Source organism: Malaclemys terrapin, chromosome 7 (assembly GCF_027887155.1).
Source record: "Malaclemys terrapin pileata isolate rMalTer1 chromosome 7, rMalTer1.hap1, whole genome shotgun sequence".
In the NCBI taxonomy this organism is placed as follows: Eukaryota; Metazoa; Chordata; order Testudines; family Emydidae; genus Malaclemys; species Malaclemys terrapin.
Window position 1 is genome coordinate 97,141,308 of NC_071511.1, and position 25,903 is coordinate 97,167,210.

At 40.9% G+C, this 25,903-nt stretch overlaps 1 protein-coding gene across 6 annotated transcripts in view; it reads left to right on the forward strand.

Annotated features, from left to right (window-relative positions):
- CPEB3 (cytoplasmic polyadenylation element binding protein 3) overlaps positions 1-25,903 on the forward strand; it is a 186,505-nt gene that overhangs the window by 42,244 nt on the left and 118,358 nt on the right. For 4 of the 6 annotated variants that reach the window (XM_054034807.1, XM_054034812.1, XM_054034809.1 and 1 more), the window contains exon 3: positions 20,812-20,971. In XM_054034807.1, coding sequence (XP_053890782.1) covers positions 20,812-20,971 — 160 coding nt within the window. The remainder of the gene's footprint in view (positions 1-20,811; positions 20,972-25,903) is intronic. The other 2 variants (XM_054034810.1, XM_054034811.1) reach the window with 1 other exon arrangement.

Sequence of the window (25,903 nt, forward strand, 5' to 3'; positions counted from 1 at the left end):
ATTGGACTGAGAGCTCATGTTAAGGCTACAATAATCTCAAAGTTCTTCTCCGAGTCACTACTTTCCAAAGTAGTCTCCCATCCTGTAGTTATAGCCTGCATTCTAGGTTCCCAGATGTATTACTTTGTATTTGGCTGTGTTAAAATGCATTTTGTTACATTTCTGTGACAATGACCTGTCCTCCTCATTACTTACTACTTCGATCTTTGTCATTTGCAAACTTTACCAGACAAGATTTTATATTGTCTAGTTGACAAAAATTCTGAATAGCGTTAGACCAAGAACTGATCCATGGGGGACTCTGCTAGAAATGGTCTGGCTTCTTGATATCTCCCCATTAACAGCTACATTTTGACATGACAGTAGGCCAGTTTTTAATCCAACTAATATGTGCCCTATTAGTTCCATATAATGCAAGATTTTTAATCAAAATGTCATGTTGTACTAAGTCAAATGCCTTGGATAAATCCAAGTATACTATATTAACAGAATTGCCTTTATCAACCAGACCTGTAATATAGGTTTAACATACAATTTTATCTTCTGCATTGCTTTGGCATTAATTGCCCAGACCTTTATATATCTTTATACAGGATTTCTGAATTCCTCCTGTCAATTTAATTCACAATATGTGGTATTATTTAGGGTATACAAACTTCAGTGGCTTTTTCTAGTCTAAGAGGAAGCACCAGTGTCAAGTACTGTCCAGTGTTTAGAACATAGTGTGGTGTTCTAGGCATTTTTTTGCTTGAGACAACTTGTTTAACTCTCATCACTCATGTTTGTACTCGCCAACTCTTCCCTCTATGCTCCCATTTGCACTCTAAATTTTGTTTTGAAAAGTAATAATGGATATGAGTATGCACAGCCATTCAGCAAACAGTTTCTTACTTGAAGTGTTAAATTAAAATCCACTACTTACTGGAGCTTTTCCATGAGTGGTGTAATTGGAACGCTCACACAGGGTAAATTCCCTATTGTGCATTCAGAGTTTGCTCTGAAATGAATTTGCTTGCATATAATAAATTTAGGGACAATTGTGATCTCTTTTAAAACAAAAACAAGACAGACATCCTCCCCCCTAAAACAGCATGTTCTATAAGAATGGATTCTCAGTATCTTGTATTAGCCTTTCCTTTCTATCTCCCTCTAAATGGAAACTTTGATATCCCGGAATCTTTGGACATTTGGCATCTGATATCTATTATTTCCTCCACTGCCCAGATACAGATGAAATATCTACAATGGTATTTCAACTGAAGAAATACTTTAGTGACATGTGGCTAGAATATAAGCTTCACAGCAGAGACTCTCCCACTAATGCTTTTTTAATTAAAGGTGCATGGTAGCTGTTAAGCCAATAATTTTCTTTAAATCCTGGGGGGAATTTTTTTTTTTTTTTTTTGTGCTAGAGTAGAATCTGACCAGAAGGCTGAAAATATCAACTTTCCCCCTTTTCCTGTGGTTCTTGTTCCTTGAGTGCTCATGAGCTTCCTATTTTAATGTGTTACTGTTTTGATAATATGAAGTAAGTAAATAGCCTCCTTCTGTTTCCCTAGTTTTGCTCCCGGCACTGGCATTTCTCCCTGCGCTTGTTGGTTTTCTTTCAGAAGGAATGACTGAATTATTCTCTTACCTGTAAAGGTTTTCACTCCAGACAGTGTTTGGGTGCATTGCCCTAGCAATGTAGTGCTACTGGTTTTTGACCTGAGTGGTTAGCCAAAATACAGTGTCCTATGGGTTTTTCCGTTAGGAGGTGAGATTGATGGAGTCAAGTATTCCTTTGATGCAATCCTGTTTACAAGGAATTTCCCTCAACACAGTAGGGAATCAAACAGGAGATAGTTTCTTTGCACACAGTTCCAAGCCTTTTCTCAGCCAGAACTGTACCCAAAAAGCTCTCTGGGCTTTTTCTCAGAGTCACACATCCAGGTCTTGTTCTGGCTGTCTCCTTGGCTTTCTGTTCCTTCTCTCTATTTCTGTGGTGTTTCTTGCTGCTGCTTTCCCTCACACAGAGCTCCACAAATCTATACTGTGGTATCCCCTGCATTTGCTATACCAGCCCCCAGGGAAACACATTAGGCTGAATGGGTCAGCTTCTACTCAGGTCTTTGCATGTGCTTGTGTTTCGGGTGCTGCTTCTCCTGACAATGTATCAGCATTACCATATGTGTGCCAAGGCCTGTGTGTGACTGAAATCACAGCACTGCAGTTTTTTTCCCAAGCACTTGGAAATTTGCCCCTCAGAGTTTCTGAATCTAATGAGTCATTGCAAGGATGCATGGTCTATCCTGACCACAAACTTCCTCCCATACAAATAGTGGAGAAAATTTATAGAGTTAACCACTGCCAGAAGTTCCTTTCAGGTAGTGCAGTAATTTCTCTAGAAAATGTAAGCTTTTGCTTTATTAAGCCTCCATCCCTCAAATAGTTCGTGTCAATACTACCCCTGAACAACGAGCATCTGTGCCCAATACAAAAGGGGGGTTGAAACACGGTAGATCGTGACAGGAACTGTCAAACGGTTTCTTTTTAACTCTGAAAATGCCAAATCACACTGTGATGGCCACTGAAATGGTTTCCCTTTCTCACCTAACTTATGCAATGGGTTTGCAATATTGACAAACCTACAAATAAAAAACTTCTTTAAGAGCAGGGCCGGCTCCAGGCACCAGCGAATGAAACAAGTGCTTGGGGCAGCCAATGGGAAGGGGTGGCACGTCCGGGTCTTTGGTGGCAATTCGGCAGCCGGTCCCTCAGTCCCTCTCAGAGCGTTGGACTTGCCGCCGAGGAATGAAGCGGCACGGTTAAACTGCCGCCGATCGTGGCTTTTTTTTTTTCCTTTGCCACTTGGGGCGGCAAAAAAGCCTGAGCTGGCCCTGTGTAAGAGGAGCAGGGCCCTATAACACTTTGCACATCTGTGAGCATGTGGGCCAGTTCTGAACAGTTCCCCTCACTAATTGTGCACACAAGGTAAATTACCTCTTTTTGAAACAACTCATGTTTCTTTGGGTTCAACTTGAGATTGGCAGACTTTAGCTTATCACGGACCATTTGTAAATGTATTGGTTCTTGTACAAAGGGTTTTAATGTGCACCAGGATATCATCTAGTATAGCAAACAGCCAGAGGCATGCCATACAGGTAGACTCTATTTTGTGGGAGGTGCATTGCACAAGCCACAAGCCCTCACTTTAAATTCCACAGGCCTTGTCCTGCTGTGAAAGCAGTCTTTTCACTATCCTTTGAATCCACTTCCGCTTGCCAATACCCCCTCTTCATATCCTGTGTGGAAAATCAGATTGAATCTGCTACAGCATCCATTATCACAAATAGATGATACTCTGGATAAGAATCCTTTAAAGTAAATTGATTTAGTTTTCAATACTGCATATGGAATCTGGTGCTGCCATCTTTTTTTCTTAACCAGAACTATGGGTGAGGCCCAGGGATTGGTTGAAGGTTCATTTATGTTGTCTTGATGTATTTCCTCAGTTGCCTGTAACACCTCTTCCCTCTTTGCTATTGGTAAAGAGTGAGGTGGCTGTTATCATGGTCTGGTTTTCTCCCAGTGTCCATCTTGTACTCAACCATTCAGTACAACCTATATTTTTGTTGAATTGGGGAAATGGCTCCTGATTCCGAACCATAAAGTATCTTAGATATTCTGCTGTCTCTCACTTCAGCGTACTGCCCTGTGCCAGAAGAAGTCCCCTAGAAATTCTAGAAGCTCACCTTCTCTCCCCCCACACACTTAGTTTTCTTCTATACCAATAGTTTCTAGATCCACTGATTCACATTTTGCAACTGTGGTTTCCTTTTTTTATTTGCTGCTTGTCAGAAACATTCAGCAAATGAAAAGGAATCCATTCCTGAATCAGATCTGCAAGAATTTCAACAGCTAATATTCCCTGGACACGCTGGGTCTCAAAGCAGGTTTCAACCACTCCCCATCTTTCCTCTGCTGGAAAACTACTACAAGTAGGTGGTGTCTTGATTCCTGCCCCCGGAGGCAGAAAAACTTGTTCATTGCAAACCAATTACCTATAAATCATTTACTTCAACTAACCCACATCAAAAGGGAATTTCCACAGCCTGAATGTGTAGGACATCTTTTCTGTCATTTATTACACAGTTACCAGCTATAATGAAATCCAAACTAATTTAGCTCTTCCACTATCTTAACTACCCAAACTTATTGCTTGAATGGCAGAAGTCCAATTTTCAAACCCAGTTTTCAGTGGGTGCATGTTTCCCAGGCAGTGTCTCCATTTGAGACTAAATAGGTAGTTCAGATTTGGATTCACTGTTCCCTGACCTTTTTAGCATGTCTGGTCTAATAACTGTTATGTTTGAGTCACTGTCTCTTATTCCTATGCAGTTCACAGATCTCATTATACACTTAGTAGCCAAACTCCCACAATTGTTCAGCTGCCCAGATTTAAACACAAACTGTGAAGCTGATCTTTTACTTCCAGGTTTCCCCCCTTCATCATGGTGTTCCCTGTGTCCCAAACTGGGCAAGAGACTTGCAATAGAAATTTGTGATGCTTTATCCTAACCTGCCTTAAGTGTCTGTTTTTATGGCCATTTTCTCCCCCCACAATACCAGTATTTAATTGAAATGCTTCTCTTAATTTTTATCTTATTGTCAGTTTCCCTTGTTTACAAACTGAATTTATTTTTTTCTAATCATTCAAAAATGTTATGAAGCAGATTAGAATCCTCTTGTCCATCATACAGATTAGACAGCTGTATTTACCAGGCTTATAGTGATCAGCTTCCATCTTCCTTAATAGTGGCAGCTTCCTCTTCTGAGGAGCTGCTGCAAGGAAACAGTCTGGTTCCTTGGCAAATTCCACAGCCTCAGAGTGTCTTTGGTCTCCTTTTGCTGTTCTATATCTGCAAGTCCTATCTATAAACTGCTCCCTTGCCAGTGTTACCTGGAAGTCCTCATTAGCATCTGGATATGATAGGGACACAAATCTCCTAAGGTCCTTTGTCAATTTGGGTAGAGTCCCTTCTTTTCCTCTCCTTGTAGGTGCTAGCTCAGATTGATGGCTAGCTCCAAATTACATATCAACATCTTGGATCAGATTTGGAGAATTTTACCAGTTTCAAGGGGTAATTTCGACAGCACCATCAGAGCTGGGCCATTCAATTTGGCTCCTTGACAGAAAAAGGGTTTCTATCTTCCCAGCCATTCATTTGAGCTATGGTACTGAACTGAGCCAAATAAGCCTCCCAAGAGTTTTTCCTTCAAAGATGGTGGGATTTTGCAATATTTGAGATGGAATCCAACCATTCGCCTCTGGGTCTCTGTGGTTACAAACAGGATAGGAAACTCTTGTAAATGTCGGGCCTTACCCAAATCCTCTGGCTAGCTTAATTCTACATCCAGGTGTCTGGTTTACATTGTGGTTTGTGACCCTCTGATTTTCTTAAAATGACATCTCAGTTCCTCCCCCACATCTTGAGTTAGTGAGCAGGGAGAATTCATGGGTCAACATCAGCCTTCCCTAGCTTTGTAACACAAATATCATTCTACTAGATGGAGGGGTAGAAGCCCAGAGGTAACTTCTGAATGTTGAACTCCTGAACAGCAGGACAACAAACCAAACCCTCACTTTAATAGCTCAAATATATATATATGAGTGATCTTGTAAACCCTAGTGCTAAGGTCTTTTTTCCCACTTGTTTTTGTGAATTGATGACCATCTTAGATGTGACTGTTTAATCCTACAACTTTTTTTTTTTTTTTTTTTTTTTTTTTTTTTTTTTTTTACAAATACTTGAATCACTTGTTTCTAGAATTAGTAACAAAAATCAGCATGTCAGTTTGTTAAAACCTATTCAGTAACTGGACTGTAAGCAGACTTTTATCTAAAGCCTCAAGCTAAACAAAATATAAATGTAACCCTAAATGTTGTCAGTGAGTACTCATTGACTTGTAATGTCTGTAGATAATTCCCTACAGTAGAGCAATGCAAGTAGGAATAAAGACTGTTTTTTGACTCTTTGACAAACACTGTCTATTCCTTTTTATAATTAGAAGGGAAAGGAAATTTGCAATATTGATAAGCATATTAACCTCTGTATGGCAGAAATAAATAGGATTCACCTTTGGAGCATTGGACTAATCGTCTAGGTGTTCATCTGTACCCAGCAAGTAATATTCACACAGTTAGAGATGAAGTACATCCTCACAAACCATCTTCCTTGGTTTGAAAGGGAGAAATAACACTCATGCTGATGTAAGCAGTCAGTTTAACATATTAGAAAAATATGTACAGTACATAACTGAACTGCAAAATATTTGAAATTTTATTGAAAAAAATCAAATAAAAGATCTCATAATACAACGCTAAATTCAGGCTGGGTGAAACAAATATTTTCAGAATAAACACACTTTGTTCGTATCCAGCAGGCACATGTCATAGTTTATTCCTGGCATGCCACAATATTACTAGGCCAAAGTTTCCCAAGTTTGGGAAAGCTGTTAAAGTATTCCCTTCCCACCCACCTCCACCCAACCCCCAGGATCAAAGAATCTGTTTCATTAGTTCACTTGTCCACTGTGGGGAAGAAATTCGTATTCAATATTTAGAATTTGTCAGTTCGCTGTAGCAAAGTGTTACTTATGTCATCCCTAAGCTCAAAGAAGCTTTAATGTTTTAATAAAAATGTTGAGAATGATTTGAATTCACACAAAAGGGGAAAACATCTATATCTGTGAAGAAACATGAGGCTTAAATTAAGTAGTTCCTTATAACACTTATTTAACTTAATTTATATACAATATTTTTTAATACTACACTGTGCTTGTCTATCTTTCATGATTTATCAGTGTTGTTTAGCTCAAAGGCCTAACTCTATCCATACAGGTTTCACCAAAAAGCTAATGGATTTACTGTTTTGAAATACTTTATTCAGCTTTCATCACTGACTGTATAGTGAAGGCTAGATTTAAAGGAAACTGTTAACAATTGTATTTTTCCCCCTTGAGCCAATTGAATTCAGTAATGATTTCTGACTTCCTCCCCTCCCACTCCTCCCTTAGTCCCTCAGGTTGTTAAAATAATCACAAAGATTGCTACACATGTAGCTATATATTTTTGATCACACACCAAAAATCTTAGTGCCTACTCTGTGCATCAAACAGGATCTACACATAGTGGGCCAAACTTAGTTTAATTATATGCTTATCCTTAGCAGACATTGTATTTTTTTATTTATACTTCTACCCACAGCCTTTAATTGTTGATTCTTGTATCAGATATCAGAAACAAAATCATGAAAGTGAAGTTATAGAAAATTCTATATATGGTACAGAAAAGAACTTCTACATTTCCTTTCTGTGGGCCTCCCTTATACTTCCTTTGCTCCAAACCCTCCACCCCCTCAGGGGATTACATTTGCTTGCCCCCACGATGCTCCAGTTTGGAGAACTGAAAACTTATGCTAAGATAGTATTTTGGTATAGTCTCATCAGTATGCTGGCTTTAGAGAGGTTAAAAATAGCAAACAAATCATAATTCTGCATTTTCCAATTTAAAACAAAACACTGTTGAAATACTTGTCTAATTCAAAATTCCAGATATTACAAGAACCAGAGTAACGTGTGAGGCAGTTCAGTGTCTGCTGCAGTACTTAAACATTATTTGAATTATATGACGGAATGCTTAGCTTGAATTTTGCACCTAAAATATTCATGGGTGCAATACTAGAAGCTTTTTCTAATTACTAATTTGCTTGGTTTTAAACTCCTATTACATTATGGGAACAATTTACATGTATTCACAGAAGCAGCACAAATGTTATTACAATCTCCCTGAAATAACCAGCTCAACAGTACTTAAAATAAATAAATAAATAAATAAAATAATCAACTCTCCCTTCCCCGAAACTTCCAACATGAAAAGCATTGAATAGCTAAAGAATAGAAATGAACAAATGTATTAAGCCATTTGCTGGCAGAGTGCCTTCAGTAGTGACCGTTGTGGAGGTTGGTCAACTATACAGTACGTAGGAACTTGCTGGATTTTCCCCTCCCCCTCCGCCTCCATCAATATATTTTCCATTTTAGCCCTGTGTTTTCAGTCACCCTCCTTCCTGCAACTTCCTAGTTTTTGTTTGTTTGGTTTTGTTGTGTTTTAACTGAGAATGCTCCAGGCCAGAGCTTTCCTTGTAATTGCTGTTCCTGGCTGTGTGGACTGGATGAGGCCAGGTGCTGGAACTGAGAGCAGGGAGCTTGTCTCTCCTATGCACTCAGTGACTTTCCTGCTGGTGCCCAGGTAGTGTGGAAGAGGAAGATGGCTGACTTGAATGCAGATAAAAGAAAAGCTGGACCAGGGGGAGAGGATAAAAGTATATTGGGACAAGGAGCTGATGAAGGGTGAGGGGGACTGGGACTGGGACTAGAGGCTCGTGGAGGTGGAGAGAGAAACTGGGACCGGGTTTGGGACATACAGGAATTGTGGGAACTAGGGGACTGGGAGGGAAAGACTGAGACAGAGTTGGTGACAGCAGGTGATTGGGACTTGCTGAGGAAGGAGACTGACAGGGAACATGTGTATGTGTTTGTGTGTGTGTGGGAGAGGGGAGAGAGACTAGGACAAAAAGATGGAGGGGAAAGATTGATCAAGGGGCTTGGAGAGAGAGGCTGGAACTAAGAGCTATTTGGCAGATGGTGGGGGAGGAGAGAGACACCAAATGAGGAGCCTGGAGTGGGGAGACGGACTGGGATGAAGAACCATTGGTACTGATGCAGGAATGGAGGGTTGGAGAGGACAGGGCAGAAGAGGTCAAGCTTGAGGAAAATGGGAAGAAGTCTGTGCCCACTAGAAAATAACTCCCTTCCAGACCCTGGATTTCTGAGTCTTGTCATTCCTCTGCTGTCAGCAGATATTTGTGAAACTTGCTGATAAAGTACCTCCCCTTCTATTGGCTGGTCCATGTACAGGATGACCGCCTACCACTGCTATCAGTTACTCCGTTAGTTCATGTGGCAGAGGTCTTTGTGGTGGATCTGAAGGTTGCAACCCTGCTAATGATCTATGTGGGTGTCGATATGATGCCACATAATGGAATTTCTGTTTTGCAGTTTGCTTATTTAGAAACCTAGGAAATTACATGCACATGTACACCAAAGCCTTATGGTAAAAGAACATATTAGGCATGAAAAATCAGGTAGTTAAAAGTTAGGAAATGCCAGAATTAAGGTTCTGAAGACACAATTATTAATTCACTCATTGGCTTTTTTTATGGCACTCACTATAGTATCTGAATTCTTTATTAATATTAACGAATTGATCTTCATTAAGGTGACGGGGCTATTCTGTCCATTTTACATCTGTAAAGTGGGGATGAAGCAAAGAGATTAAAGGCAAAAGTATGCACTAGTTTTGGATACCCAATGTGAGATACCTGGGAACTGATTTTTTTTAAAGAGTACTTAGCGTTCTATACTACTTGATATGTTCAAACACAGCTCCCGTTGACTTCAGTTTGCAGATATGAGTGCTCAGTGCTTCTGAAAATCAGAATCCAGGATATAAGTGGAGTGTGTTCATTATTTCACAATTACTGACCACCATTGAAAAGTTTTTTGGTTTAAATGACTTTGCTAGCATCACTTAGGAATTCGGTGGCAGAGATGGGGTAGAATCAATTTCTCCAGGGCAGCATGCAATTATCTTAACCATAAGACTGTCCTTTCTCTTCCTGAGATTCCATGCTTCATTCGTTACCCACTTGCAACAAGAGAGGCATGGTTCCTAAAGACAGCAATCTCCTTCACTACACAAGCATGATTAATTTCCAGGGCAGGTCCAGCCTGTGCACTGCCACAGGGGCCTGTGGGAAAATATAGTATGTGATCATATAATTAAAGAATGTATTATCATGCATTCAAAAGGGGGCCTAATTAGTATTACATAATTTTATATAAAATTGCAATTTTTTGAAAGTTCTACAGTGATAGAACATTGAAATTTGGCTTAAAAATCTTTACTGAGAAGTGCTTTTAGCGGCTCAGTGAAATTTTGGTTAGGATTTGACTGAGTTATGACACTTCAAAAATCCCATGCTGTATATATTTAATACATGTGTTTTTTCACTGCGATTGTAAAATGCACAACTAAGAGGCTATGCTGTGTGTGTGTGTGTGTGTGTGTGTGTGTGTGTGTGTATACATAGCTAACATAGCTGTGAAGTGAGAAAAGTACTCAAGGTGTGTGGGCTGACGCAAGGACTTGAAGTTATGGAATCCATGGCTTCTGTGAGCATTGTTACAAAATGACTTTCTTGCAAAACTGAAGTATTTTGGACTTACGATGTGCTGCACAGTGAATAGGGAGGATTCAGCTGCCACCAATAGTAGTGTACAAGTAGACCTATCATAGCCAGCTGGACTTCCTCTTTTCTTGGCATGACGACTCCTGTTGCCCAATGGAGATGCCTACCTTGCCACAGTTTCTCTTCTATGTACAACCTAGGATGTCTGTGTAGGTTTAGGCTTTGTGGGTTTCTTCTGGCCCCAGCAGAATCTGTAGATTTCTAGCTAGTTTTCCCCCTGCCAGAACCTTACCTCCATAACTTGATTTGTGTTCCCAGTCCCAGGTTTACTTCCCTACAAACATCCTAGCTGCTATTGAGGATCTTTTGTTGAGTGAATTTTGATCCATTGTTTCTACTGTGTTCATTCAGCTTACTTCTGGTGAACTCTAGAAGGACTGCAAAGAGGCAAAGCTAAGAGAGGGAACACAAAAGCCCAGGTATTAAGCCTGGGGCGCTGACTCAGAGGCTGAGGTATAAGGGACTATCTTCCCACATGGGTAGGTGGGTAGACAAAGATTTTCAGAAAATAGGAGCCTGAACTTAGGTTCTTAAATAAATGGGCTGACTGTCCAATGTGCTGAGCATTCAAGAGCTCCCACTGAAATCAATGGAAGCTGTTGGGTGCTCAGCATGTATGAAAAATTTCGCTCACTGAGGAGCCTAACTTTTGGCTCCTATTTTTGAATATCTTGTCCTTATACTATGTGTGTGATATATGTATATAGGGTATATGTGTATTGTATACTAAAGCATGTATATTTGATACAAATATGATGCAAGGGTATTGTGAGGATAAACATCCATTAATGATTGTCACTCAAATTCTGTGGTGATAAGGGTCTCATAAATAGCTGATAAATTAAATTTATCACATGTATATCTCTGCTGTGTGTATGTAATTTTCTGTTGACATACATACCACTTTCAATTTCTGAGGGGAGGGAAGTAATAGAATTTTTGAAGTTACAAGGGCTTCTAACAAATCTGCACCATAGTATGAAGTTGCAAAATATATACAACTCTCCCCATCCCTTTTAGGTGTCTGTTCACATGTGTAGTCCTTGAAAGGCTATTGACCACATTAGTAGCCTCAAGAGATTTGTTGGTAATGTGCACTTTATTTTTCACCTTGAAATAAAAAACAGGAAGAGGCATTTAAAATGTAGGCTGTCGTCTCCATTGTACTCCTATTATTCTGAACTCTCATTTAAGATCTCTAAGATATTCATCTATAGGCACATCTCCATGGAAAGCCTATAAATAAAATAAGTGATGTATGTCTCAGATGGAGACTCTTCTAGACAAACAAGTATGTCTCACTACCCTTTCTGTTAAAAGGGTTTTTGGTCACCTAAACCAAAAAGGAACCAAATTGCTAGCATATAAAAATAAAAAAGGTTGTAGCGGAGTTTTTAAATAAGAGCTGGGGAGAAGCCAACAGGTACAGAAGAGCATATGGTTTGGACAGAGATCCCTTAGGGAAGGATCTATTAATGGAGATTCTCTATATCTTAGAAATGAGGAGAGAAGTGAAGTTGATGAAGTACAGGTAGGAATTGAAGAGAAACAGTCAAATGAAAGAATCCCGTTCAATTACATCACATAATGGCAGACAACTAAAAAGTGTAGAATTTTATAAGTGCTTGTATACAAATGCTAGCAGTCTAAATACTAAGATGGGTGAATTGAAGTGCCTGGTATTAAGTGAGGATATTAATATAATAGGCATCACAGAAACTTGGTTGAATGATGATAATCAATGAGACACAGTAAGAGAGGATAGGTTTCAGAGTAGCAGCCGTGTTAGTCTGTATCCGCAAAAAGAAGAACAGGAGTACTTGTGGCACCTTAGAGACTAACAAATTTATTAAAGCATAAGCTTTCGTGGACTACAGCCCACTTCTTCGGATGCATCCGAAGAAGTGGGCTGTAGTCCACGAAAGCTTATGCTCTAATAAATTTGTTAGTCTCTAAGGTGCCACAAGTACTCCTGTTCTTCTTTTTAAGAGAGGATATTGAGCTATATGGACCATTGGTCTGACCCAGTATGGCAGTTCTTATGTCTAAATTATCATATCTCTCTATCTAGTCTTCATTTTTATTGCTATTTTCACTGTGAAAAGTGAGTCCAGTTGAATTTTTACAACTTTCTTAGTTTTATATTGCATGCTAGTGGAAGTTAGATTTATTTTCCTGAAACGACACGCTAATCAATAGTAAAAGATCTTTTAATGTAAAAACTTTATCAGTGTGTACACTTTGAATTGTCTGTACTGGGAATTCTACTTTTGTTCTTGTCTGAGCTAAATCTGCTTAAATGATCATTTTAAAAGAAAATATGGTTTGAGAGGTGATGGATTCTTCCACTGATTACATAATTATTTCTAAGTTAAAATGTTCTTTAATGATTAATTACATCTCATAAAAGATTTATATTCCTAGAAAATATTTTGAAACCAAATTAGATTTAAAAAAAAGTCTGACTTCTTTATGAATGATATCTGAATTTTTAATTTGTGAAATTTTGTGACACTTTGTAGGTTGTGGTTTTAATTTATTTTGATAACACATTGCCTCTTAAGTGTCCATTTGGCAAGCATTCTAGGAAATACTAATGTTCTAAAGTCACAGATGCAGTTCTATTTAAAAAAAAAAAAACTCATTGAAAAATAGCAACCATTGAACCAGGCCTCTCAAAAATCTAGCATTATAAATGTTGAATGCAGTACTTTAGATTATGTTTGGTGTCTAAATTTATTGCAATGAACCTTCTGGCTCATTGTTGAGTACCTTCCCCTCACCCTGGCTGAGCTAGAGGGAAAGGATTTAGCCAGTAGAGGGCTCTGCTGCTCAGTTCAACATGGAGCCACTGGTGGCTCTGTAATCTCCAGAGTTCAGGAAAATGAATTAATATTCTGAGATCAGAAGGAATCAGGTTAGAGACAGAGCATGTGTATCAGCTGAGCTGGAACAGCTTGTCAGTCTTTGGAGGGAAGGCCTGGGTAGCAGGCAGTTTGAGAGGTAGAACTGAAAGCTGAGACTTAGGCAGTGATGTAGCCTGTTGTTGGAAGAGGACTGCAGTAACAATAGCATGTGACCTGCAAGCAGGTGGTGGTATGAGGAAATTGCACTATTGGTTGGCAAGAAGATGGTGTTAAGGAATCGCAATGAGATACGATTACCTCAATTTGTATTGATTGATGGTAAGGGTTTAAGTATTTGTGACACAGATATTGGTCTGCTTTTTTTCTGCCAGCTCTAGAAAGGTAATTCTCCACTACTTCCTCATAACCCATAACTATTAATGGGGATCCAAGGGTATGTCTACGCTGCAGTGTAAGATGAGACTCTGGCTGAAGCCCAAATCCCACTTCCATCCATGCACAATTCTATCTGACTTGGGCCTGAGACCCAGGACCATGTAGGGTGGAGGATTTGAGCCAGGGTCCCTTGGGAGCTCAGGCCCAAACACCATTATTCTGCAGCATGAATGCAACTTGGGCAGGCCCCCCTGGACTCAGGCCCTCGGAGTCCACCAGTGCTATCCCACAGTCTCATAGACCAGTGTTCTTTGTCCTCTCCATCCCAAGCATAGCAAATTGAGTCCGTGGAAACAGAAGCACACCCCTTTTCCCCTTGTTCAAGTACAGTAGTTCTGTGTTTAACTCTTCCATTTTATTCTGACCGCTGAGAAGCAAATGCATTGACCTGTCTTCTGCATTTGCAATGGCCATCGACCAGAAGAAGTCCTTTGACAAGTGTGCTGCCTCCTGGACGTGGGAGCACAGCTACATTTTGGTGAATCTGATGTGAGGCGAGAAAAAATTCCAGGAATGACTACTTGTACCAGGAAATAGAGAAGAAACTGGCAGCATTGGGGATTCACCAGACCAGTGACCACTGCAGGGAGAGGATTAAGTGGCTCAAGACCAACTATTGGAAAGCCAGTGATGGGAACTTGCGGTCTTCCTGTCTCTATCCTGAGGAATTTGACTGGGTGTTTGGTACTGTGCAAAGTGCAGAGCCACCAACTCTTCATGACAGCCTGGTCAGCTGGGATGGTGACTTTCTCACCCATGAATCCAGTATAAGACTGGAAAGGGGGAGCCAGCAGGCACCGGATGAAGCTATTGAAGTGATTTGCTGAAACCAGCTCCGAAGGAGCTTAGCCACTAGAGCAGCTGCAGATCATCCTGGGTGACTACTTGGAGGAACTTTTTGATGTCATCCCTGGAGGAGCAGCCTGCCGTAGAACTGGCAGCAGAAATGCAAGAGACAGAAGTACCCCCGGAGCATGGTAAGTTTGTCTTCATGTTTTTATTAATATAATAATGGGAGGGGTTTCCAATGCAAAAGTTAATACCAGCCTCTGGTAGCAGCATGATCTGTGATGGTTGATTGCATGCCAGAAGCTTCGCACCCTCCTCTCTCCCGTCTCCACTGTCAATACCATCTGGAATTCAAAATGGAGATTGGGAAGTACAATCTGTGAAACAACCATTTAAAAACAAAGTTTTAATAGAAACTCACACATTCATGCTATGATGTGCCAGGGTGTTAAAATGTGAACCTTATATTGCTTTCTCTGTTACTATGCTGCTCTGTACCAGCCCAATGGTTTAACAAGCTTCCTGTAAACCGTGAACTGTATAGGGAGGGAGAGGGAGGGTGAAATGCAGTACATTTAAGCTAAATGTAGTCCATGGGTGACAAAATCATTTGTCCAAAATACAGTTGGGGAGTTGTATGCAGTTCAGAACTGTGCTGAGGGGATGGAAGGTTGCTGTAGAGTTCTTGGCAAGTCCATATTAGCATACGTGTTAGCATGCAGTCATAACAGGCTGTATCAGAAGCTGTGAGGAGGCAGTAATCCATGTGGGTGCTAACATAACATCCTGTTGACCGCCCCATGACTTTTGACCTAATACCAGGTACTGATAGCTGCAAACTTTTTCTGTAGCAAGAACTCCAGATAGGCAGACACACTTTGGGGAAGGGCATATTTTTGAGAGTCACCTTGGTACATGAACAGGCCAGTCCACCCATAAAAGTGCTGTTCAGTCAGCATAAATTTGAAAACTTCTGTGGCACCATACAGCTGGCTTGCAATGAACAGCTTGGAATAAAATATCCCTTTACTATTCTGGAACCACAAGAATTGTTTTGTCCTCCAAAATGTGAGTGCATGAAATGATAGAGAAGGCCTTATGTAATAAGCTACAGTCCAACCCCTTATACACACACCCAAAAAAGCCCAAGATGGTTGGGAATTTCTAAACAAAAAACAATGTTGATTTTTAACTTATCATTCTCTGTGCACTCTTTTCATTGCAATTAACCAGATTGTGTCTATGGAACTTTTAGGATCTGGAGAGTTCCTTTCTCAATATATTGAAGTTTAGTTTTACAAAGTGCCGTTGTTGTTTTTGTTTTGAACCCTGACATTCAGGGCTGGCTCCAGGCACCAAAAAAACAAGCAGGTGCTTGGGGCGGCACATTTCTAGGGGCGGCATTCTGGTGCCGACTCTGGGGCATGGGGAAAAAGTGCCCCCGCATCCTCAGCTCGCCTCTGCTATGCCTCCACTGCTCCCCTGAGTGTGCCGCCGCTGCTCTGCTTCTCCCCCTCCCTCTCAGGCTTGCTGCCTGCGAAACAGCTGTTTCACACAGCAAGGCTGGGAGGGAGGAGAAGCCGAGTGGCGGGGCACTCGGGGGAGACAGCGGAGGTGAGCTGGAGCAGGGAGTGGTTTCTCTACCCCCCATTACTTCCTGTGCCCCCCCCACCCAAGCTCACCTCCGCTCTGCCTGCTCCACTGAACGCGCCGCTGCTCCGCTTCTCCCTCCTCCCTCCCAGCCTTGCTGCATGCGAAACCGCTATTTCGTGCAGCAAGGCTAGCTGGGAGGGAGGGAGGGAGGAGAAGCCGAGCGGCGGGCGCTCGGGGGAGGCGGTGGTGGAGCGGAGGTGAGCTGGAGCGGGGAGTGGTTCCTCTACCCTCCCCCCCCCATTACTTCCTGCGCCCCCCCCACCTTAGCTCACCTCTGCTCCTTCTGCTTCCCTGAACGCGCCGCTTCTCCGCCCTCCCTCGCCTGAGAGGGAGGGGGGGAAGCGGAGCAGTGGCATGCCCAAGGGAGCAGGCGGAGCGGAGGTGAGCTAGGGTGGGAGGTCGCGGGGGGCCCGCAGGAAGCAGTGGAGGGGGGGAAATGCGGCATGCCTAGGGGAGGAGGCTGGGCTGGGGATTTGGGGAAGGGGTTTGGAAGGGGTGGAGTTGGGGTGGGGCCGGGGGCACGAAAAAAAGGGGGGCGGCCAAAATTTTATTTGCTTGGGGCGGCAAAAATCCTAGAGCCGGCCCTGCTGACATTCACAAGGATTTTTCCTATGCTTATGCACTGAACCATCTGAATTATTGAGACAATAATGTACTGTTTTATGTCTGCTTTCAGGACCCTCAACCTGAATTGGCCATTCTACCTCAGTAGTTCAGGCACACTTAGGCAGAACTCTGGGTCTCAGGACCCTCATGGATCAGTTGAAGAGGAAGTGTTACCTTGATGAACTTATGGTTGACATTCTGGACAGGGCCAGCAAGCATGTGCCGTCCCAAAGAGGAGGATTCACGGCATGTGGAAAAGCACAAGCAGGCTGCAGAGCCTGAGGACAGAATTGCAGTGAGGGAGCATCACAGTCCCTGGAACAGGAACATCACTTGAGGGAGGAAGACCGAATGTAGCAGAAAGATCTGTTTGAGAGGCAGCTTTCGCTAATGGCTGCGAAAGCGCAAACTTCGGCTGCGCCTGCGCCTCAGCGTGAGTCCCCTCCACAGTACCACATACTGCAGACCAGGAACACTTTGGATAGTGCCATGGTCGGATGGCATATGCAACTGGGATGTAAGAACTGCTGGACAAATCTACCCACTTGCTGTCCTGCACCCGCATCCAAGCCCCCTTTTCCCTGCATACTTCAATCACAGTGCTGACCCTGGCCCACTTGCAGGCCTCCATACCTGTGCAGTGGCACCAAGTGCATTCTAAAGGAAGGGAAGGAAAAACATGCCAGAGGACATGCAAAATGTAGAGGATTGTTTTGATAGCACTGGTTTCGCTGTTTGCACTGTTCAGTGTTTGGTTTATGCATTTTGTTTTATTACTGGTTTGGTGTTGGTTTATTAATGTTTTGGTGTTCTAATGGCAGTTGTAATGTAAGATTTTTTAGGTTGTTTGTAATACATCCATGTTCACAAATAAAGGATTTTATTTAATTAAGAAAATTTATTGCCGTCGCTAGGTCACATCATATAATGTGTGTTTTGAATAATAAAGATGAACACATGGTAAGGCCCAACAGGGAGGTTGTATTCTAACAGTCTTTCTATACATCTGTGTACAGTAATCCATAATGTAAATGTGCAGCCTGCTTTCTCATCCTTATGAAAAATTCATAACAATCAACTTTCCATTCACTGTGTACAGTGACAGTATCCCCTTTTATTGAATGATGTGATAGTACCTCATGTTCTATAAATATTGCTGTACAAAAACATTAATAAACTCTACTCTTCTCCCTCTTCCATTGGCCTATGCAAATCCATAATGTGGGCACAGAGTATCCCAGATTTCTGTTGCCCAGGTGCATCATGCTCCAGCTGTCATAGGTGTACTAGTTCAGCAATCCATTACTGTCAAAGCTCCATAATCAGGGGCAAATGGCTCACATTTGGTTTCACAAAGATGTTGAAGAGCCTAGCAAGCCACAATGAGGATTGCATTGATGACCCAGGCATCTAAATGTGTCTGTAAACAGCACCAGCGGTATTTCAGTCTGACAAACGCACATTTAAGCACCATTCTGGACCTGCTGAGAATGTAATTGAACCTTTTTAGCATTCTTTCAAAACCAGCAATTAGTTCAGGGATATTGTTTATGCCCATTACTTTTGGGTAAATCACATGCCTGATTGCCTCAGAAACCTTTGCCACCACTTTACCCACAGTTGACTCTCCAACACCAAACTAGTTAGCAAAGGACTTGTAGCAGTCTGGGATTGCCAGCTTCCAGATGGTTATAGCAACCCACTTCTGGACGGCTATGGCCATCCTCATGTGTGTATTGTGATGCTGAAGGGTCAGGGCAAGCTGATCTGAAAGCTCCAGAAGTGTAGCTTTCTTCATGTGAAATGTCTGGATCCTCTGCTGGTCATGCCAGATCCACATATGGAAGGGAAAAAACTCACATTAAATGCTTTATGGATATTGCTGCTTTCCCAAAGCTGTACTTAACCTCCTGGCCTGCATGAGTGATTTTGTGATGTCAGAGCATAGAAGAGAACTTTGACTCTGTGATTCTTAGGTCTAAGGCAGATGTTATTCAGTTGGCACAGAGGAATGTTGAATTGCTTTTATTTACTGGAGGAGGAAGTGAATGTAACACAGCACAGTAGGAAATAATCTAATGCTTTCTGCTACCTTCTACCTGCTCCTTCCTCCCTATTTGTCAGTAACAGTGTGAGTGAATTGACCGAGAATATAAAGGTTCGGGTTTGTAGTACATTTCCCAATTGATTACTAGAATGAAGTATCTGATGCATTTAAGTTTAATTAAATGAAGTTTGATCACTCATAAAATCCTAGAATTTAGAAATGGAAAAGTCCTATGATTACCCACTCCATGTCCTTATCAGCAGGATGGTGCCTTGCATAACATTCTCAAGTGCTTTGTCTTCAGTTTAAATAACGCTGGCAGCAGGGATTCCATCACTTCCTTAAGAAGATTATTCCATGGTCTAATTGACCTTGTTGTTAAAACTTTTTCTTGCTGTCCAGCCTTAAAAGTTCTTTTGCTCAGTTTCATCCTGTTACATATTATTCCTTCTCAAGCAGTTCTTCCATTTCCCTTATATTGGTGCCCTTTAACAGTGTAAAGATTTTTTTAATCCTAGTCCCCTGTAGTCTTTTTTTTTATTTTATTTTTTCTAAGACCAGCTATATGTATATATTTAGTTTATTAGCCTGATGTGCTAAAAAAAAAAAAAAAAGTTAGAGATTGTGTTTATTTAAAGAAACTTGAATCTTCTATGTAAAATCTCCGAGGTTAAATTTATAGATTCCTAGGTTAAATGTATAGAGTGTGTGTGTGTGTGTGTGTGTGTGTGTGTGTGTGTGTGTGTGTGTGTGTGTGTGTGTGTGTGTGTGTGTGTGTGAAATTCCACCTAATTTCTATCTAACCTTTTCCACCAACTTGCCCACATTGAGTTTCCACTCCTTACAAATACTATATTGCAGTGGCAGGATAGTGGATTAGGTAGTTGATGCAGTAGCGTCATCTCTAAGCATATAATTTGATGTCCTTCTGGTGAAGTTAAGACAAATGTCCGTTGCCTCATGTTAAGTTCTCAATTTAAAATGTGTGGTTACACCCATTATTGTATGAAATGTAGTTGTAGCCATGTCAGTCCCAGGATATTAAACAGATAAGGTGGGTGAGGTAATATCTTTTAGCTGTGATGCTCGGAATACCTTTCCCAGACCTGAAGAAGAGGTCTGTGTGCCTCAAAAGCTTGTCTTTCTCACCAACAGAAGTTGGTGCAATAAAAGATATTACCTCACCCACCTTGTCTCTCTGGTTATACCCATTTCAGCCCTCAACAAATCCTTGAACTGTAGCTAGCGCTTTGTGAGTAAAACTAGAACCAGGGTTTCTTCTCCAAATATGAAATTTGTCATTTTAATTTGAGGTCAAATTAATCCTTAAAGATTCAAAAAGCAGAAGGTAAATAAAAAAAGAATCTCAAATTAATAAGATTTAATCATGATATTTAAAAGAAATCTCTTCAGGTTTTTTTTGGTGCCTGACTCCATATTTTTGAACACTTGAGGCTGGCAATACTGCCCCTCTTAGCTCTCTTGATTTGCCTTGCACCCTGTTGTGTACCTTTATAATCTGAAAGTTTGCCTCTGCACTGTTTTCTTTCCATAGAGGAAAGCAACAATGTTGTGCTGGGAAGATCTGGTTGCCTGAGCATGATTGCTTCTGCATCACATATGCTCAGAGCAGCACTATGTCAGAAAATGAAGGCAGAAGCTGGAAACAAAGAAATACAATTTTAAAACTCTGCATGTCACTCTTTCTCTCCCCCTCCCCTCCCAAAAATGTGTGTGGGAGGAGGGGTTATTTCCAAACCCTAATTAAATGTAGAGAATGTTATTGGGGTAAGAGTTGTACACCCCTGTTTAGAGAGAAGTATATGTTAAAACTCTTACATTATATTATTTTCAACAGTCACATGTATTATCCCTTTTAACAGTATATTTACAAATATCACAATTATAATTTATCTTGTTTTATTATAAATGTTAAAAAGTATCATGGAGGAAAAACTTATAACTGGTAATGCTGAAGTAATACTATGTATGAAGTGTGCTTGTGTTATGAAATGATTACATTGTAACGGTGTTTTTCTTTCTGTATCTTTTCTTTTAGGACCGGAATAGGCCCTATGACACTTTTAACTTGCACTCTTTGGAAAATTCCTTAATGGATATGATAAGGACTGATCATGAGCCTCTGAAAGGTAAACACTACCCTCCCAGTGGCCCACCAATGAGTTTCGCAGATATAATGTGGAGGAATCATTTTACAGGTTAGGAATATTCATATGTCCATGCTTGCTTGGTGTTTAAACAAAAAAATCAACTTTTCAATAATTGCTATACATTTTCTGCTAGTAAAGCAAGTGGTGAATATTTAAAGCTGCTATTTGCCCATCTAAAAAATATGACTCAATAATCTCAGATGACCAAGGCTAAATGTGTATGAATGTAGTATGCCATATGTGCAAGATGATGAATTCCAATGTTATCTAAGCTTTAGTTTTAGAGGCTTGTTTCTGTTTTCAGTCTTAAAAAATTGCTCAGTAAGGTTTTCAACTTCAGTCTTCTAGTTCAGAAAACAAGCAATTAACAAGAGTCCAGTTCAATTTTTAATTTTGTGTAATTTTTTTAAAGTAATAGACCATTTTGCATGAATCATTAAGTTAGAAGATGGCTATCTAAAACATTCTCTTTATCATGGATATTAAAACAGAATTTAAAGAATATCTTTTATACACACACACACACACACACACACACACACACACACACACACACACGTATCGTAGCAACTGTAGTAATATTTGTGTGATCAGGTGTGAGATCCAAGTTTGACAGCTGGTATTGTGATCTCCAGACTGGCATTGTTGTGAAAGCACTATGCTCGGCAATAGAGGTTTTTTATGTCTCTCACCTACCCAGACAGTTGAGTGATAGTGCTGACAAGCTCCAAAGTATGATGGCTGTGACACAGGACCGCATATGTAGTGGCAGAAAACTGAAGGAATGGAACTTTGAGTAAAGAGAACTCAGTGGGGGGGAAAAAAGATTAAAGAGGTGTATCAAAAGGAAAAATATTTCTTGCTAGTGTGATTTCTACACAGTAGATTCAATTCTTGCATCAGACAAATATACAAATTGTCATGTGTACGGTACTCAATCAGCATGTGACACATAGGAACAGACTACTCGTCCATCAAGTAATCAAGTACAATATCCTGACTTGAGCAGTTGTTACTACCCAATACTTTCATTATCTCTGCATGTATAACTACAATTGTTGTTGGTGCTAAAGTTGGGTGATAATTGCAATTAGCTCAATAATTGCAATTAGCTCAGTATTTGCTCACTCAGACTGTTACTACTTTCCATCCTCAAAGTAAAAATCCTTAGCAATTTTGAAACAAGGATGTGCAGCTATTCTCAAGTTTAACAAGTCCGCAAAGATTATAAAAAGATAGATGGATCTGTAGATTGATTTGCATGAATTAGTAAACAAAAAGTTCCCCAGACCATAGATATAGATATTGTGTGTGTGTGTGTGTGTGTGTGTGTGTGTGTGTGTGTGTGTGTGTGCTAGAATTAAAACCCAAATGGATGGATTGGAAGTAGTGTAACTTATTTGTTTGATGGATGCTGGGAAATAGTGATGATTACTTCTGCTGCAGGAGCACATCTGTCCTTTCAACTGCCAGGGTACAGATTAAACTACTTCTGCCACTCAGCTAATGCCACATGAGTGAGTGGTCTGGGGAACTTTTTGTTTACTAATTCATGCAATTGTAGTTATACATGCAGAGATAATGAAAAGGGATCTAGAGGTCATAGTGGATCACAAGATAAATATGTGTCAACAGAGTAACATTGTTGCAAAAAAAGCAAACATAATTCTGGGATGTATTGGCAGGAGTGTTTTAAGCAAGACTCAAGAAGTAATTCTTCCACTCTGCTCCATGCTGATTAGCCTCAGCTGGAGTATCGTTTCCAGTTCTGAACACCACATTTCAAGAAAGATGTGGACAAATTAGAGAGAGTCTACAGAAGGGCAACAAAAATGATTAAAGGTCTAGAAAACATGACCTATGAGGGAAAATTGAAAAAATGGGTTTGTTTAGTCTGGAGGCAAGAAGATGGAGGGGGAGGGAACATAACAGTTTTTAAGTACATAAAATGTTGTTACAAGGAGGAAGGGAAAAAATTGTTCTAATATCTGAAGGTAGGACAAGAAGCAGTGGGCTTAAATTACAGCAAGCATGATTTAGGTTGGACATTAGGAAAAATTTCCTAACTTTTAGGGTAACTTTTAGGCACTGGAATAAATTGCCTAGGGAGATTGTGGAATCTACGTCATTGGAGATCTTGAGGACCAGGTTAGGCAAACACCTGTCAGGGATGGTCTAGACCAGGGGTCGGCAACTTTTCAGAAGTGCTGTGCCGAGTCTTCATTTAATCACTCTAATTTAAGGTTTCCCGTGCCAGTGATACATTTTAACATTTTTAGAAGGTCTCTTTCTATAAGTGTATAATATATAACTAAACTATTGTTGTATGTAAAATAAATAAGGTTTTTAAAATATTTAAGAAGTTTCATTTAAAATTAAATTAAAATGCAGAGCCCCCCGGTCCGGTGCCCAGGACCCGGGCAGTATGAGTACCACTGAAAATCAGTTTGTGTGCCGCCTTCGGCACATGTGCCATAGGTTGCCTACCCCTGGTCTAGACAATACTCAGCCCTGCCATGAGTGCAGGCGACTGAACTAGATGACTTCTCAAGGTCCCTTCTAGTCCCATGATTGTATTAGAGACACACACAGACACACACACCAATAAATATTTGAGGGCAGCAGGAACTAAATTTTTCCACTGTTATTGATCTAAGATCCAGGTATCCATGGTGAGACTGGTGAGTTGGTTTCTAAGTAAAACAGCTACAGTATGTGTGAAAAGCTAATAAATATATCTTTATGTGGAATACAAAAAAAGTTTCAGAACAGGCAAATCTGAATCAGCGGTCATGGATAACGTTTTGTGTTCTGTGCAAAGGGTAGTTGCCAAGTCATCAGCAAGGATGGAACATGTTCTCCTAACCAGTCAGATCTAGTAGATGGAGTTTTTCACAGATGTTGCTACCCAGGGCCAGCATTGGTAGGAAATCCAGAAGAACTTTCAAACTGCAAACTGTCTGGATCTGTGGGGCCATGGGACTTTAATCAAGGTGGGCCAGGCAGATAGTTCTTCAAAGTGTTTCCCTCTGTCCACAAACATAATCTGTCTTCCTAGGATTCAACTTCAGGCAGTTCTCCCTCTTCTATAGATGCTGGAGTGTGTTCTGTCTTGTTCAAACAAGCTACTACAGATCATTTCATGGAGAGTAATACTCTCATAGTAAGTAACTGAAAGCTTCAGAGAGACTGGCGGGTGGTTTAAGGCTATACTCTCAGTAAGTGGGCATGTCTCATTTAGTTCACTAGGTAGAGCTACCACTCTAAAATCCAAACATTTCAAGTTTGTTTCAACTGAGATGGATCTCTCCCAAATTAGGGTATCTTGCATTTAAGAAGATTACCTTTTTAGTTAATGAATTGCTCACCCTTGGTAAAGTAGGCTAATTCGCCTAAATTACTCTTGCTAGTATGCACTTATATATCAATTGGCTTTATTAATCATATTAGTTTTAGTATTGTACAAGCTTTCAAACAGATGGGAGAGGTGAAAAGACAAAAAGCACTGTTTTTGGAAAATAGAGGCAAGCATTAGCTCATTCTAGTAAAAAGTTTCACTCTGCTTTCCAAACTATACAAATCTTGGAAGCTTCAGGCCTGTTGCAGAGCCAATATGACTATTTCAGAGAAAATGTCAGCCTGCCAGTGGGCAATGAACAAACTTTTCAGCAAATGTTCAGACTTCTTTGAGATGGCCTATGCATATTCACACTTGTGATACCTTGTTCCCAGTACTGCAGAGCTTGAGAAATCTTCTGGGAAAATAGTGTCTACTGGGGCCACAGGAGCCCTGTTGTTTGCCAATAGACTTTTGAAGTAGAGATAATAAAAGAGGAAGTGTGGCCCTCAACTGCTTCTATTCCTTCCTTTTCAAGGGCCAGATGGGAATGTCTCTCTGCCTAAAATTTTTTTGTTTTTGACTTTTACCCCTGATGGAGGGGTGTGGGGTGGTAGTGGGAGGTGATTCTAAATTCGTTTGGGTATACCTTAGTTGTGCCATTATATATCTAGGCCAAGATTTTCAAAAATAGAACCATAAAGTTAGGTCAGAGATCTTGGTCCTAGTTTTTACTTTGAAGTAGGGTTCTGGAGTACAACCAGAAGGTCTAATTGACTTTAAGGATTCAGATCTGAAGGGCAGAATTAAGTGGTGTGCGATATATTGCTCCCTCCTTGGAGATATCTAAGCCCCTTGTGCTCTGCCATTTGTTCTATGTGGAGAAAATCCATTCCTGGATCATTGCGCTTGTAAGGCCTTCAATCAGAGGCCTGTACTAAAAGGCAGTGAAGGCACCATGCCTTTCTTGGCTCTGACCTATGATCAAGTGTTTGTCCACTTTGTGCTGGGATACTTTGAGTTTGTCTCCTTTGTGCTTGGTGCCAACAAAATTGGTAGAGAACAGGACAGGAAAAGTGCAAAGGGATCTTCAGTGCTGGAGTTCTCCGCACCAACCTGGAAAAAGGGGGGGGGGGGGAAAAAAAACTTAATGTGTCTGGAGAGTATGCAGTTGAGTTATTTGTCATGGCACTGCCAATGCAAGGGACTCATTCAGCTTTACCCATTTTCCTGGTCACTAGGATTCCTGGTTCTTCTCCAGTGATAGTCAATATTAGTCTTTTGGCACTATCTCCAGAGCATAGACTGGTTCTTTTGAGTGCACTTTTCCGGGGAAAACTCAATATCCAATTCTGATGAGGCTGGACTCAGAGTCTCTGATACTCTGTTCTGTGAGTTGTCCTAGTCTGCCTGGGCTTATAGGCTGTCAGGGACAGCTCTTGGATCAGGAGTGCTCAATATTCTGGGCTCTTACTCTCTTGGGCTCCAAGGAGTTCTCTCCGATTCTCCAGCCTCTTGGGGCATCTTCCCTTGCCCTCCCTCTTGCCCAGTGGCTAGCTGGCCATACTGATAATTTTCCTTTGCAACCATCAAGATCAGGGGATCCTCATTTTCTTCATCTCCCAAGTCAGTTAAGGTGCCAT